Consider the following 16,502-nt stretch of genomic DNA (forward strand, 5'->3'; position numbering starts at 1 on the left):
AAATTGCTCTAGATCTTCTACGGAATCATCGTTTACTTCTATAAGAACTAAGGAGTGTCATAAAAGACAGAATAATCGACTGAAAGACCCAATGAAGAACAGACAGCGTTCTCATCTACAACTCCTTTATTGAAATTTTTGAGTTTATTATTTCTTAAATCAGCTCAGCTTTGTCTCCTAAGAAAATTATTTAATTGATAAGAGTCCCTTTGTCTCAATCAATCATCTCAATCAAAATTATGTTAATTCTATTTATAAAGTGGAGTTTGGGATGTTGGCTTATAATCTATATGGATAATTATTTAATTTGAACATTTCAAGGTTAAGCCTTTATTACTTGTGAGTCTCCTTTGTAATTGTAAATAAAAAGTGGATTCTAGACTCTTAAAGAAATTGTGGTTCCTTTTCCTTGATATTTTTGTCTACTAAGCATTTTCTATTCTGCTATTTCATATTAATAGTTATTTGGAACTGTTAAATGATTGTGCTTTTAAAAAATATAAGTGACCTCTTAACTTTTGTAGACCTCTATTAGCATATATGAATGTCGTTGCAATTACCAAATTATTGATTCATTTGGCTTTATTTTGAAGATGCAAATTCAATTTTATTATTGTGATTTTTGTCAGGCTAGAAGAGGTTCCGAATTCCTTCCTATTATTCGTGCATTTCTTTGTCTCACTGGCACAGGAACATTATGTAGCGTGTATGTGGACTTAAATTTTTTCACCAAACGTTAAATTGTTGATTTTGCAGGTTGATTACGTTGACCATAAATTGGCGTTAACGCTCTTAAGTTTGGATCAAAGACTCACCACTTTTGTAATAAATTTTAATAATTTGCAAGCGTTGCTCGAGTGTGTACTGCTCCATGATGTAACTACAATTATTTCTGAGCACAGCTGTCAAAGAAACAATAACAAATATGACGTTTTCGAAACCTATCAACGTAAAATGATAAATGGCAAATTAAAATCTTATTTTTAGCTCTTTTTTTTTCACGATTTTTAATACTATTATTCTTAATATGTATATGATTTTTTCTGAATGCTGATTTTTTTTTATAAGAAAAGTATACATAATATTAAGAAAAGGATGACTTAGATGCAGTCGTTCAAAGTTTCAAGGTAACTTGAGTAATAGTAGTCTACTGTGTCAATCAACTTAAATATAGTGCCTTGTCTATAGTATAAGAACTCATTGTACATATGTTGGATTGGTTATTTACTTATTAGTTATTACTAAATTGAAGACTGTCACGGCACCTTGCGGATAATATTATTTTTTTAGTTTGCTCATGCACAGTTGATTCCCAGTAGAATACCATTTCCACCAATTATGTGCGTTTCTGAAATTATTTTTTACACCTTATGTAATTGTTTTTCATAATATGAGTTATCAAAACCTCTCACGGCATACCAAAAATGGTAAAAGAGGGCTCTCGCTATGCAGTTATCTCCAAAAATCATCATTATTGTTTATTATTATTCATAATATTCAATCTGATGCTCATTTCCGATTTGGGAATGTTAGAAGTCATTTCGGGATAGATATGGTGGCATATGAGCCTCAAAGAACTGTTGTGGGTTAATAATATTTCATTATAACAATAATGGAAGATAGCTCTGAGTCTGCTAGGTCCTCATCACCACAGTATGAATCTGATGTCCAAAAGATACAGGTTTGCTACAATCATCTCTTATAATCAATATTATCAATTCTGACATTCTTAACTACTTGACTCCATCTTTGTATGCCATATTTTAATTAGTATTTAATTTATTTTAACTTATTATAATAATTAATAACCAATTGGCCGAATTTTATCATGATTTATATTCATAATTCTTACCATTTGTTAGGAATTGGTGGATGATTTATATCACTATAGAAATCACTTTTTCGAAATAGAAGATTCTTCCCTCATGCCTCGGAAGGCAAATCTATTACACGAAAAAATGGAAAAAACGATATTGGATTTGGATAACCTTGCAGGTATAAAAGTTACAAAACAAAAATCTTAAAATAATCCCAATTTAGTCAAAACCAAAGGAAATCCGTCTTTAAAAGCCAAAACTCTCTATGAGCGTGGTAGAGCTTTAAATGTGGAGGAAGAATACAATTCCGAATCCGAAAAGTTATTAGCCAAGGCTGTTAAACTTGATCCTTCCATCATTGATGCCTGGAATCACTTGGGAGAATGCTATTGGAAGAAGGGAGATCTCAATAATGCTAAAATATGTTTTGAAGGGGCATTAAATCAAGAAGAAAATAAAATCAGTCTCAAATACTTATCCATCGTTTTGAGACAGACAAAGGATCCAGAAAATAGAATTCGTTGCATTGAAGAAGGTTTAAGTGTTGCAAGAAAGGCTGTTAGTCTGGATACACTTGATGGAAGCTCCTGGCTTGTATTAGGGAATGCATACCTTACATATTTTTTCACCATATCACAGAATCCAAGGATACTAAAACAAGCCATGTCAGCCTATAAGCAAGCTGTATGTATATATTTAATTGTCAAATAACTACATATTGTCGAATATATTACCTATGTTACATTCTTACAGGAAAAAGACGTGGTGACCAGAACAAACTCAGAGCTTCATTATAACAAAGCCATAGTAATTATATTTTTATTGACTTCAATGGCTTTTATTATTTAATTTAGGAGCTTATAAGTTTTAATTTTGATTTGAAGCGTTATTAATATAATACTTTTGCCCTCAACAATTTTCTTGCTCACCAATGTTATTTGCTTTTGTTTACAAATGAATTAATATTCAAATATTGCTGTTAAAGAAGGTTACTCCCACATTGTTACTATTAATTAATAATATAAATAATTTGATCTCTAGTTCACGCTACTATGAATTCTTTAGAATATGATTTTTTCTTAATCTCAAATTTTCCTTCACTTCACGGCTTTTTAAATCTATTTTCAAAATGGTATCTTGTACATATATGTATATTACTCTTCACACGTGTACGTATATACCTACATATGCCTAAGTTAGTTGATTTCCATCTTCTATCATTTAGGGAGAAAAATTACCTACTGCATACATCATTTTTATTGTATTTTTTGACGCCCATTTCAAAGGTTATTTCTCTTGTAAATTATATACTCATGATAATTTCTCTCAATACGGTTACTTTCATGCAATTTATTGTTGATTTATGTAAATACTTATAAAATCTCAATTTATTTTGAATAAAATTTAGGTTTTGAAGTATAAGGAGGAGTATACTTCTGCTCTTGATAGTTTTTCTCATGCCATTGCCTTGGATCCCACATGGGATGCACCCGTAAAGCAAAAAGCCGCTCTTTTTCGTCATCTTAGTGATATACAATATCTGATGGATAATCAAGGAAAACTCAAAGCCAAGCGATTCCAAAATCTTGTGGATGCAATTGAACCTGATACACAATTGGGTCCTTTTTTGAAGAATCTGAATGCTGGATCCCATAGTCCAATGGTTCATTTGAAACAAGGATATTTCTCTGATTTAGTTGAAGGATCAAATCTGGGTATTGTCGTTTTGGGGAAAGTGATTTGCTCAGTTGTCTGTGAGGATTCAGTTCCATTGTAAGGGGTGCTATATTTAATTATTGCTAGTCATAAAGTGCATAATATCTCATTTTACTTAATTTTGAAGTACCTTCTGCATTGTTGATAAGAAGAGCAATATTATCGTTGTGAATCTGTATAATTTGTCACCTGGAAAGGGAGTGATCATTGGGGACTCAGTTGCAATTGCGGATCCTTTCTTCACTAAAATAGAAGCAAACCATGATGGAAAAGTACTGTTAATAAACTATTATTTGAAGTTTACCAACTCATTTCTTGTGTATACACATATATCTTTTTAGGACATAAAGTTTAACCTTGTCAGAGTAGAGAGTCCTTTAGTTCTAGTTATCAATGGAAAGAAGGCTCCTTCAGAATTACAAGCAGGAATACAGCTCTCAACTTTTACTAAAGCAAACTAACGTAACACTGTTTCAATCTCATTATTTGTCAATTACCACTCAGTATAATTCGTATCTTTATATCATTTTTGGTAAAAAAAAAAATACTTATAACGTTAATATCTTAATAGTATGCTAAATAGACTGATATTTTGATAATTTACATATCTAAAGTTTTAATATATTATTACACATTTATTATTAAACATAAATCTAATCAAATAGTTAATGTATTTTATCCATTTATTTACGACTGGATTTAACGTTTGAAATACTTCGATGAGGTCAATTAAATATTAATTATATTCAGGCTTGTGAGCGATCAGGAATTCATAGCGATATAATGATCAGGGCCAATTGTGATCAGCGATCCGATCAATTTAATTGCGATCAAATTCAAATATACAATTTCTTTAAACCTATATATATACCTTTCTAAATTAAATTATTGATTTATACACCTTTTTCAAAAGTATTTATTTACAACATTTTATTATAATTATAAAATATAATATATGTAGAAAAAACTAAAATATAAGCAATTAATAAAATATATGTTGAAAAAACTAACATGCCGGCGAATAATAAATTATCTACATAAATTATTTCTCTTCTAGCTCTCAATTTGACATTAACAGGAGCTGCATCTCAAAGTTGTAGCTCTCAACCTCTGCCTAGTCCTCCTCAGGATCTGTTTGGGCGAGACATAGACCGATCTCGAGAACGACAGCACTATTTCATGATACAAATTGATTGGATTGCATTTTTTTTTTTTTTTTGCTATTTCTGTTACGATATAAAGATCAGGACCAATTGCAATACTGCGATCAGTGATATAATATCGCCATATAGCAATTGATCGCCGATCAGAAACAACTCAGATCAACAAGCCTGATAATGTTACATATTTGAACAAAAGGAACTTCTACAAAATGGCAAGACATGTTGTGAGTGAATTTATTCGTACAGTCACAAATACTCTACATATATATCTTGGAAGTTGGATAAGTGCACGTTTTTTTTTTGTTTTTTTTTTGACAATTTTATTCAAAACCTTCAAATAATAATCAATTCATATCCATGGGTTCTGTTTCTATGCTTTAGTATGTATCTACTTAAGATGAACTGCACAGTAAAGATTAACAAAGTACATATATATATACTGTATATTATTTAAAAGTTTTATTATTTCTTCAATGCTGCCTTCTAGATATGATATGATATTAAAAATAAAAAAAACCTTTACTATCGTTATATATTTTCATGGGCAGAGTTTGTAAAGCTCTCGCTCGTCTGTTATCCATCGAATCTCAAACACATTTTTTAAAGTAATTTAATAAGTTGCCAAACATGTGAATGTAGCTTATCAATTTAATTATTAATATCTTGCAGCACAAATGATTAATTCCAAATGACTTACAATAGCCAGTAATTTGAAACAAACATATTCTCTCTCGCTGTACTTTAAAGAAAGATGCAGTTCCATCTATATTTGAAACTTTTCAAACAATACTACAAAAAAGTCCAGTTTCCAGAAATACTACCTCAAATTTGAATACTAGGTAAAAAAACCCTAGTAATTTGAAGCTAATGCAAACGTTCATAGGTCTTTTTGGGCCGCTTATATTTTTTCCTATAATCTTTACGGATTTCAAAAGGAAAATAATCGTCTTCTAAAAGCAGAATTTACTTATTTTGAAATAAACCAAATATCAAATCCATGTCATGGTAACTTGTATTTCAAGTTACTTTGATCTATATGATATATTTTAATAAATAGATTGTTATTTTAGTTGTTTACCGTCTGATACTCAAACTTATAATTGTTGGTAAATGATTCTGGGCATAGGTCATGGATGTCTCGAGCATGAGATGTCGATGCCTAATTCTAGGGTCCCAATATTAATATAAATACAAAGTTAGACCATCATATAATCGGGCTTGCTAGAATTTTCAATCTGAGGTATTGTACCGACTACTTGGCAAGATAGACAGATTTTGAAAAAACACGCAGCCCTTCATAGTCTATGACGTCACTATTGCCACAATTTTCGATTTGATATATAGTACCGACTGCTGGGGAAGGAAAAAAAGATTCTGACAAAACACGCAACCACTAATCTACTATGACGTCAATATTAAAAGCGTGGTGGAAGTCAAACATAAGTCGTACAAGCGTTATTTTATAACCTTATATTTTTATTAACCTTGTAGAGTCCTTTAATTTTTGGAATCGTTGTTAAGGAGCAAATTTGATTGGTTGAAAGAGATTAAATAAAAAAGGAATAAAACACTAATGTACAATTTCTCCTCACTGTGGTACTGATCGTCAACAAAGCTTCATCCCTTTCTGCACTCTGACATGCATTATGCAGATGAAAACGTGCCTATTTTTGGTTTTAGAGCTCTTACACCCTCCCCCCCACACACACACTAATTACCTCCTTTTACTCCCTAGCAAATTCCCCTCCCCCTCCCCCAGCATTATACCGCCTATACAATAAATACTAACCATACCACCAAACAATTATTATAATTATATATATAATAACTATACCACACATAATTATTAACTTAATTTAATGTCGTAAGTATTAGTGATGTATCGGATTTCTCTTGACCTGATCACTTGTCATGTCTTGAAAGTTTAAGAAGAGTTTTCAATTAACTATACATCTATTTATGATTTATTAATTGTTATTATAATAATTAATAGTATAATAATAAATATAATTTAAGATGTAATGGTCAATTATTTCCTGATGTGGGAACTTGAACTCAAGGCTTGCGACTCTAATTGAAGTTGAGTCCATGTTTTGCAGACGATATCACAGTCAAAGACTCGAGACATGACTTATACATGTAGCTAGGTCTTGCAACTCGACTTGGACTCCAAAGCTAGTAAATTGACAATATAATATTGTGCTCTCAAGAAAAGCCTTAACACTATGGACCCCATATTATAGTTATGGACTTAAAATGAGCTTGAATGAGGATTCAATGAAAATATTCAAGGACTTGGACATGACTTGATATTTTACATGGACTTGCAGTATAAGGACTTTGTCCCTACTCTGATTAATGCTGTGTCGTAAGCTGCAGGAGTGGAAACGACATTCCGAAATATTTGGAAGCTATGGGTTATATATAGGTATTCATAACGTCATTATTTGCTTATTTGAAAGGTAAAAGAATATTATGTGAAACCAAAAAAAAAAGATTACGAAAATTGAGGAATTTATTTTTACTAATGTCTTGTATGCCAATAAGTTAAAATTTGCGAATTGATTGAATTAATAGCTTAGATAACGTCTAATTTCATAGTTAAAAAGACCTCTGTTAATGTGCAAGAAAATAGAGAATGCAAGAGACATAGTGATTCCGGAGCAAATAGAAGAGTGAATAAACTGTCGAATGTATCTTGTAATTGTAAGTGTCCAAATCCAAAAATTATTGTACTTAATATTATAATATTGTAGCAAGTAAATGTTCATTTTATTTTTGTATTCAGGTTGAAATATTATTCTTACTGAAATAAATTATTGAATTAATTATTTAAACTGATGAATTTTTCCATCAAAAATAAAACTTATCAAATTCAGTTTGTGTTTGTACAAGATCATTATGTAGTAAGTTTCATTCAAATAACTAATTAATATGAAATATTATTCTTCGATTGATCTTTCAATATTAATTTGATTAATTCATAAAGTATTTTTGAACGATTAGTCAACTGGATTTAGAGACGCATAATTTAAATGTAGAGATTCAATGTTAAGATCACAAAATATTATTACAAACTATAAATTAATAATAATTTATTGTTAGATGTGTATTTTTAAAGAAATTGTTTATGATGATTTATTTTTTAGGGACTAAAAGTTTAATTTCTAGAGTATGATTCGAATAGTTTCTTGAGGTTGGATTTAAAATCCTTAGAGATCCCGTTTCTAAATCTGCAGGTATTTTAAAATTTGTGACTCCAAATCATTTATAAATATGCATATTTTCTGTGTTCCAAATAGAATGCGTGAGTAAATAACTCATCAGTCCTAATTATTACATCATGGGAATTAGATGTAAAAAAATGGAATAGTTGCTTAAAATACCATGTGATCTTAGCCGTACGTTATTATTGCACTTTGTCCACTTCAGCACCCCCCCCAAAAAAAAAAAAAAAACCATACCCAACCGTCCACCAATCCCATATGTAAATATATATGAATTATGTCAAAATATATGACTTATGAACAACTATTAATAGTACTGAGTCATTGTAATAAAATTTCATATTTGTAGCACGTCAACCCAAAAGGAAGCTAGAATATTTTTTCTCAAAATTGAACATTGAAAACATTTCCCAACAAATTATGGCTCATTTCAATATACAAATGATTTTGCTTAATCTTTTGGAGGCACCGCAAACTGTACTTTAAGTAGCTAAAATTCACTGCCATATTTATAGAATTGGGAAATTAATAAATTACATGTCTTAAGACAATATTGAGACCAAATTAAGCCAAATAGATAAAACAGAGATTTTAAACTACAGTTAACACTCTCGGGTATCTCAATTCATCCCAGAAATTTTAATTCAAACCATATAATTGCGCATAATATCTCTTTAAAATAATGCCTGTCACTTTATAAATATAAATGATTGAACCTTTGAATATGTGATTATTTGATTTGTGTATTTTTCTTAAAAATAAATAGTTTTTTAACTAAATCCCAATGTAGGCGACATTGAAAAAAATCATTGGAGCTAAGATTAATAGAAATACTTTTAACATTGATTACTGCCAGTGACGTTAAACATAATATCTAACTCAAATATCCACTCAATGTGAAGTACTTTAAATCTATATGAAAAATGTTGTGTTCGTCTTTGTTTTTTATTTTTGGCTGTAACGTACTTTTGAAATAATTAAGAGGGTAAGAATGCATTTAATCGAATACAAAAATTACTACTGCTTAAAAGGGACATAATAATACCTATGTACTTTTTAGAGTGAACTGTTGCAGAAAGTAGGAGTTTAAAAAGTTATTTATTCTCAGAAATGTATCATGGAAAGCGGAAAATTCATTTTAACAGAGAGTTGATGATTTGTTCTATCTGTTAGAAGGAAATTAAGAAGGACAACTTTAATAATCACAAAGTCAAGCTCCACAAGAATGCCCCCAGCTGCAAATATCAAGTGAAAATTGATCATAAGAAGCAGAAAACATGGAACTTTGCTGTTAAGAAAACTTCCTCTACTCCATCCTCATCCCCAGTCACTGCCTTCTCCTGTTCAGATGACCCTGCTCTAGTTGAGGCCTCACTGTCTCAACCAAGATCTGAATATTCCGTTTCTGCTGAAGAGAAAGTTGCCCCAGACACTGAAAATAATGGCGACTCATCAAGTTACCACAGTGGGCGGATTTCTCCTGTAATAAGACTTCCTAATCTCGATATTGGGCACATTTTCTCTCCTTCGTGCATTTTATACTCCTTCTTCTCTGAATAGATCGTCATTAACTTTGCGTCTAGAGTTTTTCCTTTTGATTTTATTTTTTCCGATGTTTGCAAGAAGAAAATTATGGTCAGACAGTACATTGGACGACATTCTTGCAAGATCTAATCTGTGTTTTAGCATTTGTCCAGTTTAAATATCCCACGTTCACCACTGAAAATCAACCGTTCACCCTTGTAAAGCAGACCGAAAAATCTTCCGGACATACGGCACTGTATGTGATGTAGAGAAAAAATTACAACCTCGACAAATCTTATAATTGTACCAAATTCATATGAGTTTACTCAGTAGAATTTATCATCAACAATGATATGATTCTAAGTCAGTATTTTGAAACTTTCCTTTACAAATATGCCGTTGGTATTACTTGAGAAAATTTGGGATGACTCTATTTGACTTTTGTAATGTAGAAACACTTATATTAAAAATTAGAAATTATTATTATTTTTTTTGATATGAATGACTATTTCACCGTATTTAAGGAGTTATCCGAAAATCCCTTCTCAGACATTTATTACATATAGTATCTTTTAATTGAAAAATGTTTATATTTTAGTATTAAAATTTTGATGATTTATAGAACTCAAAATTATTAATTATTTTCTAATTTGAACTTGAATGTTTCATTGCTCAACAACCGCTCCAAACAACCATAACACTCATTTATTACTTTGGCCCTCTATCATTTACTAACTGGACTTCTCAATAATAATTATGAGAAAAGGATCCAGGGGGTTAAAGGACAAGGGGTAGTTAGTTGCTGGTTAAAGGATGGGGGTAGAGTTTCGGGGGGTAGGACCCTTTCCCCCCTTTTTTCATGGGTCTCTACCAACGGGGGTACTGATGCGTAGATCGGAATTATGATTGAGAGAATAACAGTATGTCCTAACGTTTTTGTTGTTCCTCGTACCCATCTCGTTATTTATGGAAGTAATCTGCTACTTCAAAACCTCCCATCATATCAACAACTTAAAAGTGTTCAAAAAACCCAAGATTCAGCGAGACGAAGAAGAATTAAACTCTCCATCATTCAATTTGGACATAGCAAAGTTATTTGTGTTCTGTATCATCCCTTCCAATGTCCCGTATCATCCCAATTTCTCCAATTTTATTGAAAAATATACTGGAAAAACTACTCCGGGGTGATGGATCGTTAACAACTTGTATGTCAAGGAGTTTTGAATAGAATAAAAGAAAAGGTGGAAGAAAAGGATATTTAATATTTTCATAGCACTAAATGAGACAAGAGATCATCAAGGGAGGTCAATGACGGTAATTTTTGATTGACCCTTTGGACGGAAATTTATCGGGGAGACCTTATGTTATTGACTTGATTGATATTGAGATCGCAAATGCAAACAATGTAAAGAACAGTTTCTAAGTTATTGGGAGAAGATTTTGCGCCGTTTATACTTAAAGTTTTCAACCCTGATGCCTCCTCGTAAGAGAAGATCTTAGAAAAAAATTCCCGGAATTGATTCACATTACATGTGTTCCTCATGGATTACATAGGGTTTTAGATATTGTTCAAAAAAAGTTCCTCTAACGAACGAACTAATTTCCAATGTGAAGAAGAGGTTTTTGAATTATCCAAGAAGAAAGCGAGTATTTACTGCTTCATACGATATTCCCTTCCTCCATCTCCAGTTATAACAAGATAGGGAACCTTGTTAAAAGCAGTGGAGTACTACTATCATCACTTTGACGTCTTCAGAGACTATTTAAACAGCCTTGATCAAGATTTGACAGCAACCAGATGGGCACAAGAAGTAATTAATAATGATTCCAAACAAGAAGAAATTGCATTTATACATGAGAATCTTCGTCAAATACTTTTGGCAATAACTGCACTAGAGGAAGAGTGCCTCTCCTTCTACTATTGTAGAAAATCTGACTCAAGATTTGAAGAAGAGCCGTTCAAGGCACGAAACTAAACTAAAGGAACTCTCAACAAGTGAAAACCTTGTATACAAAAACACTCCAATTGCCAATTGTGATGCAAAGAGTCTTTAGTATGATGAACACCAATAAATTCGAAAAGGATGTCTAAACTAAGTACTAAGAAGTTGAAGGAATTGTTGATCATCAAATGGAATTAATGTTTTGTATACATTTAATTGTCACTTGTAAATATTAACAATATTTTTTAAATAATTTGTTACTTTATTGCCTCATTTCTATTCTTTAGATTTCGTGCCAAAGTTATCAATTCATCCTTTATGGTCACTAAGAAGTAATGAGAACACTTCCTGTAATTATGGGTTTGATGTTCTCTAATTAACTGAAAATATATTTTGTCTTGCATAATTTTACGGAACATTATATAGTTATTTATTCGGAAGTTATATATTAATAATATACAGCAATCCCTCTTCCTTCATGTATAAATAAATACATAATTTAAGTTAAAGTTATATTCTGAAAGATCCTCTTTTAATTGGGCTGGAATCGATATTTACTTTGAACTTTGGGTCAAGCGACTACTGTCTCATGTAGCTATTATATTTTTGAAGTAATTTCCATGGACATTCAATACATCGATGGGTAATTTATTTAGTTCAAATTTTTGAATAGAGTTGATGATCGAAATAGTCGTCTTTAAGACACTCTTGCATAGTGGTTTCTCTTACCACATCTTGTTCTTTCTATGCTTTTTGCAGGGCAAACTTTACCTATCTTATGAAGAAATAGGAAACCTTACAGTGTCTAAACAAGCTTGACTTCTTCTTGGATATATATTGACTCCATTTGACTTTGTATTTGCGTTAACACTCTTCGATACTAAATCATTTAGACTATATTGATGATTCTTTGCCGTTTCTACTGTACTCCATTAATAATATATCATTCACGCATTGCGGCATCAAATAATCTGAATTGTGCTTCTCTAGACTTCCGGACTTAGGCCAATTTGATCTCCTTATTAGACGTCATCCTTGAATTTTCTTTCAAATGGGAGTTATACCTGTATCATAGGTCTAACGATTATTAGATATGGGTTTTAAGCACCACAGACTACGCGCTGTAATGATAGGGTTGATGTTCTCTAATTAACTGTCAATATATTTTGTCTTACATAATTTTACAAAATATAATATATGAAGCACCAGACCAAATGGAGGAAACATCCCTCAAGTTAGGAATAGGATAACGATCCAGCTCTGACATGTTGTTTAGAGAACGATGGTCTCCATATAGTCTAAACCTTCTATTGGATTTTTGAACTATGTGGATGGGTGAGGCCAATGTTGAGTTTGAGGGCCGAATTATTCCGAGACTTTGAAGTTTCTTTACTACGTTCTCCAGAAGTAATAACTTTTCCCCATTACCTGGTCTTGTCTTTGCTAAGCATGCCATTCCTGTGGTAACAATAGAGTGTAAGGGTTCTGTCGTTTCTTAAAACATGAAGGTGGTTGACTATTACAGTTTTCTTCTTCATGTTGATGGAATATCCGAAATGCTCCAAGAATTGCTTTTTGTGTGTCTGCTACATAAAATGACCAAACAGTTGGATTATTACAAAATATATCAATTGTCTGATTTATTTTTCAGAAGTTTTTTACTTTGTTTCCTCCAAAACCTATCAATGAAGGAGCTTGGGATAATTCACCACACTTGAGAGTATTAACTTGCCTTATAGGTAGGAGAGACACTTGAGCTCCTGAATCAACCAAGAAATTAATGGCATTCAAATAGTCTTTCACATAGAGCAATTTGTTTTTTTAATAAATTTACCTCAGTCGTAAAAAGCAGAGGAATTACAATTTTTTTGGCATCGGGCTAAAGAAAGTGCAGGTGGAGACACAATTTTTTGCCTTTGATCCATACGTAAGATGATTCTTACAAATAAAAGTTTTTTTTCTTTTTAAGACGGTGATCATTAAATGTTTTGGCCAATCCATTTACTTCGGGATCTTCGCAAGTGTCCTCCACTGATGAGACAAGAAGATTTGGGAAGATGAAGAGAGGCTGTGACAAAAACTTTGCGAACTCATCATCATCTTGAATATGTCTCACCCTAGATAGAACCCTTTTAGAAGGATGAACAGTGTAGACCGTAATTTCACAAATAATCGATCCAATCGGATCCTTGATAACTTTATTATCCAATAATGACCTCTTCAATGACGCTACTTGTATAGCAGAGAGGCCGTGAGCTCCTCTTGGAAACAAATCACAGAGGCTTTGAATTCTTTCTTTTTTCCGACGATTCGTAATTTTTGAGGAGTAAACTTTTGCTACGGCGTAATCGTTCTTGGTTCCAATATCTGCGAGAAAATCAAATGCTTCAGGAGAAATTTCTGTGGCCAAAAGTGCGAACTTTGTCATCGTAGAAGTTATTTCTCTCTCTGAGCTCAAATTCAATTTCAAGTCGACGAAACCAACGTATAGGATTGGACATTATGAACGGCGAAGGACGATTACTAATTCCGCCTGAGTTTGAAACTGCCTGAGGCGATATCTCGGAACTATGACCTATTTTTGTCATTGAATCTCGTGGGGGTCACCAATTAAGCTGTGATATTCTCTATCTAAGTTTATACTAAAGATCATATGTACATTATATAAACACGCTGAGTCTATCTTGTAGAATTATACTATATACATTTATATATCGCGAAGTATAAGTATGTTGAATATTAAGGGGAAGATTGTCTAAATGGTTTTACGTCCCCATGTAATGAATGAACATCTACAGCCTCATGGAAACATTATTATAGTTTCCATATAATTTACTCACATGCTATTTATGATTTGTAATATCCATCTTGTATATTGATATTCGTAACCTAATTTCTATCTTATCACAATTAATACTATTTGTGTCATACAATAAATTATAACTAACATTAAGACATTTTCTTGATAATATTATTTTGATAGAATAATACCAAGATAGAGCTACATTTGGTTGAAGGAAAGCATCTATTTGTAGTAAATTTTTAGATAAGTTGTTATGTTAAAAATATTATAATTGAGATATCTTAAAGTTAATAGAAATATCATGTATGTTCAAAATTACCCAGCGGCCATCAAGTATGATTTACGATTAAAGGCAGGTTGCCACATCTATTGAGATTTTGTAAATGTAAGTGTATAAGTTTGGAACGAAACAATAAAACTATGTATTTTTAAGGACTTTTTATACTTAAATCTTCACACCTCAACAATTCTTCATTTCAAAATTAAGAGGTTTTGTGATCTAAAACGAACCTTATTTGGAGAAAAGAAAATGTCAGAAAAAATAATTTAAGTTATAAATTATATGCTTCCCGTTACTCAAGTTAAAAAGCAATTCATCAAACATTACAAAATTTTATTTCCAACAATCAAATTACATGCTTATTATTATAATTAATCAATGGAAGACTAATAAAATTAAAGGATTAAACTCAAAAAGCTGAAATTATATTTTAGAAGTTTAGGATCTATTGAAAAATTACACGTTTTAAAGTATAAATTTGGAATTCAATAGAAGTAGTTTTGAATCTTGGATCAAAACATTTTTATTTATGGGAATTCCGTTATTATAAAAAAAAAATAATTAAATTAATATTTAGAAAGAATAGTATCTCATAATGCTGGAAGAGAGGATAAATACAAATTTAGATTACATATTTTCTGCCTGGATTACAAAATATTATTCAAAGTCAAAATTCTGGAAACATTATAAGTCTAAATAATTTGGGCGACTTGAAAGCTAATGTTAGAGTAGTCCAAACCCCTCTTTCTCTCTGGTTTTTAATCAATTTACAATATAATAAAAAGACACAAATTCACATAATTGAATAATTAACTTGATCTTTGGTGGAGATGGAGTTTTTAAAGTTTATTTTCAATACACTCAGATATTATATGGCTATATTTATTATTCCTCGTGTTTTTAAATGATCACCTCCTATTAAATTTAATCGCTTTTCATAATAATTAACCCTAATTACTACATCATACAGAGGGATAATTGAAATACTTCTTTAATAAAAATTTTAGAATAATAAACAATGAATATTTGTAATGAAACTGTTGTTGCCTCATTTTTAGGAAGAAACAGTCGTATACTTTTTCCTTATTTTGATCAAACAAATTATGACGTCAGCTTCAAAAAACCAAAAATATTATCCAAACTACCAACTGGTTTATTAAATTTTTGAGTACTCTAGGCTAGCAGAAATTCACCATTCTTTTTATTAACTAATTTTTCCTTTTAAGAAGATATACCGTGTCTGGAGTAAAAAAAGTAGAAATTGAAAACGAATTATCTTGTGTTTAATCCGTTAAGGGGTTGTGGATTAATATAAAAGTAAAAGTTATATGAAATGAGAGACTTAGATCATTTTTTCCCTTCTACTCGAAACAACTTCTATTCAAACCAAATCATGAGTCTTGGAATCAAGTTTCTTCTCTTGAGTGGAGTCCTTGTTGGATTTGTTCATGCACAAAATAAAAAACAAGCAGCAGCTGCAGCTCCAGACCCTGGAGGAGACGACTGTAATTGCCAATGTATTTCTTTAACGTTCAGAGATTCAAGAGGAACAATACACGGAAACTGCAAGAGGTAAGGCAACTGTATAGAGATCGGTAGATATACGTATAATCTATCATTCTTTCTTCTTACTTTATAGTATGATCAATGGAGCGCAGTGGTGTTATGTCAAATATGATAGATTTAGCCCATGTCCTGATCTTCGGGCATCCCAACGTTTCAGAGGACGTTACTGGTCCAACCATGCCTGTGCCACTCCACCTCAAAACTCTCCTATCTGTAGTTCTGAATTACCCCCATTTATTCCATTCTCAGCTTCCTCTTCTGCCTCTTCCGCTCCATCCAAGAATGTCTCCGATGACGTCCTTTAATCTCATTTATCTGTTTAGTTAGTTTTTATTGTCAAAGAACTCTGATTTTATAAGTATCATCAATAATGAATATTGAATGCGTTTCTTAAAAAAAGTACTTGTGATCATTAAATGTAATAAAGTGTTTCAACATATTTTCCTTGGCTATTAATTGTATA

General features: G+C 31.5%; 2 protein-coding genes and 2 long non-coding RNA genes across 7 annotated transcripts; all 4 read left to right on the forward strand.

Moving 5' to 3' along the window:
- The first annotated feature begins 1,303 nt into the window (after positions 1 to 1,303).
- On the forward strand, positions 1,304 to 5,129 carry LOC121128271 (tetratricopeptide repeat protein 5). 4 transcript variants are annotated; one of them, XM_040723859.2, is made up of 8 exons: positions 1,393 to 1,681; positions 1,863 to 1,995; positions 2,041 to 2,501; positions 2,571 to 2,624; positions 3,226 to 3,590; positions 3,661 to 3,805; positions 3,875 to 3,995; positions 4,591 to 5,129. In XM_040723859.2, exons 1-7 carry the CDS (start codon positions 1,613 to 1,615, stop codon positions 3,992 to 3,994), a joined length of 1,347 nt encoding a protein of 448 aa, XP_040579793.1. In that variant the 5' UTR covers positions 1,393 to 1,612; the 3' UTR covers position 3,995; positions 4,591 to 5,129. The 4 variants fall into 4 exon arrangements, with proteins under 4 accessions (XP_040579785.1, XP_040579793.1, XP_071748610.1 ...); XM_071892509.1 differs by having other exon boundaries at positions 1,427 to 1,681; positions 2,053 to 2,501; XM_040723851.2 differs by lacking the exon at positions 4,591 to 5,129 and having other exon boundaries at positions 1,304 to 1,681; positions 3,875 to 4,202.
- Positions 5,130 to 7,226: 2,097 nt separating this feature from the next.
- Positions 7,227 to 9,626, forward strand: LOC139906906 (uncharacterized). The gene is made up of 2 exons (XR_011783085.1): positions 7,227 to 7,402; positions 9,097 to 9,626. It is a non-coding gene; the product is annotated as an uncharacterized lncRNA (long non-coding RNA).
- Positions 9,627 to 10,037: 411 nt separating this feature from the next.
- On the forward strand, positions 10,038 to 11,796 carry LOC121128265 (uncharacterized). The gene is made up of 2 exons (XR_005868119.2): positions 10,038 to 11,615; positions 11,678 to 11,796. It is a non-coding gene; the product is annotated as an uncharacterized lncRNA (long non-coding RNA).
- A 4,013-nt stretch (positions 11,797 to 15,809) lies between these two features.
- On the forward strand, positions 15,810 to 16,478 carry LOC121128252 (uncharacterized). The gene is made up of 2 exons (XM_040723835.2): positions 15,810 to 16,045; positions 16,113 to 16,478. The coding sequence occupies exons 1-2, from the start codon at positions 15,867 to 15,869 to the stop codon at positions 16,342 to 16,344; spliced, it is 411 nt and encodes a 136-aa protein (XP_040579769.2). The 5' UTR covers positions 15,810 to 15,866; the 3' UTR covers positions 16,345 to 16,478.
- The last annotated feature ends 24 nt before the right edge of the window (positions 16,479 to 16,502 follow it).

The sequence above is a fragment of the Lepeophtheirus salmonis genome, chromosome 1 (assembly GCF_016086655.4).
Source record: "Lepeophtheirus salmonis chromosome 1, UVic_Lsal_1.4, whole genome shotgun sequence".
Lineage (NCBI taxonomy): Eukaryota > Metazoa > Arthropoda > Copepoda > Siphonostomatoida > Caligidae > Lepeophtheirus > Lepeophtheirus salmonis.

Bases quoted from the DNA above. Each gene is read 5' to 3' on its own strand.
- LOC121128271 (XM_040723851.2), top strand. From the start codon at position 1,613: ATGGAAGATAGCTCTGAGTCTGCTAGGTCCTCATCACCACAGTATGAA. The intron at 1,996-2,040 runs GTATAAAAGTTA...ATCCCAATTTAG, and splicing joins GGATTTGGATAACCTTGCAG to TCAAAACCAAAGGAAATCCG. The intron at 3,591-3,660 runs GTAAGGGGTGCT...TTAATTTTGAAG, and splicing joins TGTGAGGATTCAGTTCCATT to TACCTTCTGCATTGTTGATA.
- LOC121128252 (XM_040723835.2), top strand. From the start codon at position 15,867: ATGAGTCTTGGAATCAAGTTTCTTCTCTTGAGTGGAGTCCTTGTTGGA. The intron at 16,046-16,112 runs GTAAGGCAACTG...CTTACTTTATAG, and splicing joins ATACACGGAAACTGCAAGAG to TATGATCAATGGAGCGCAGT.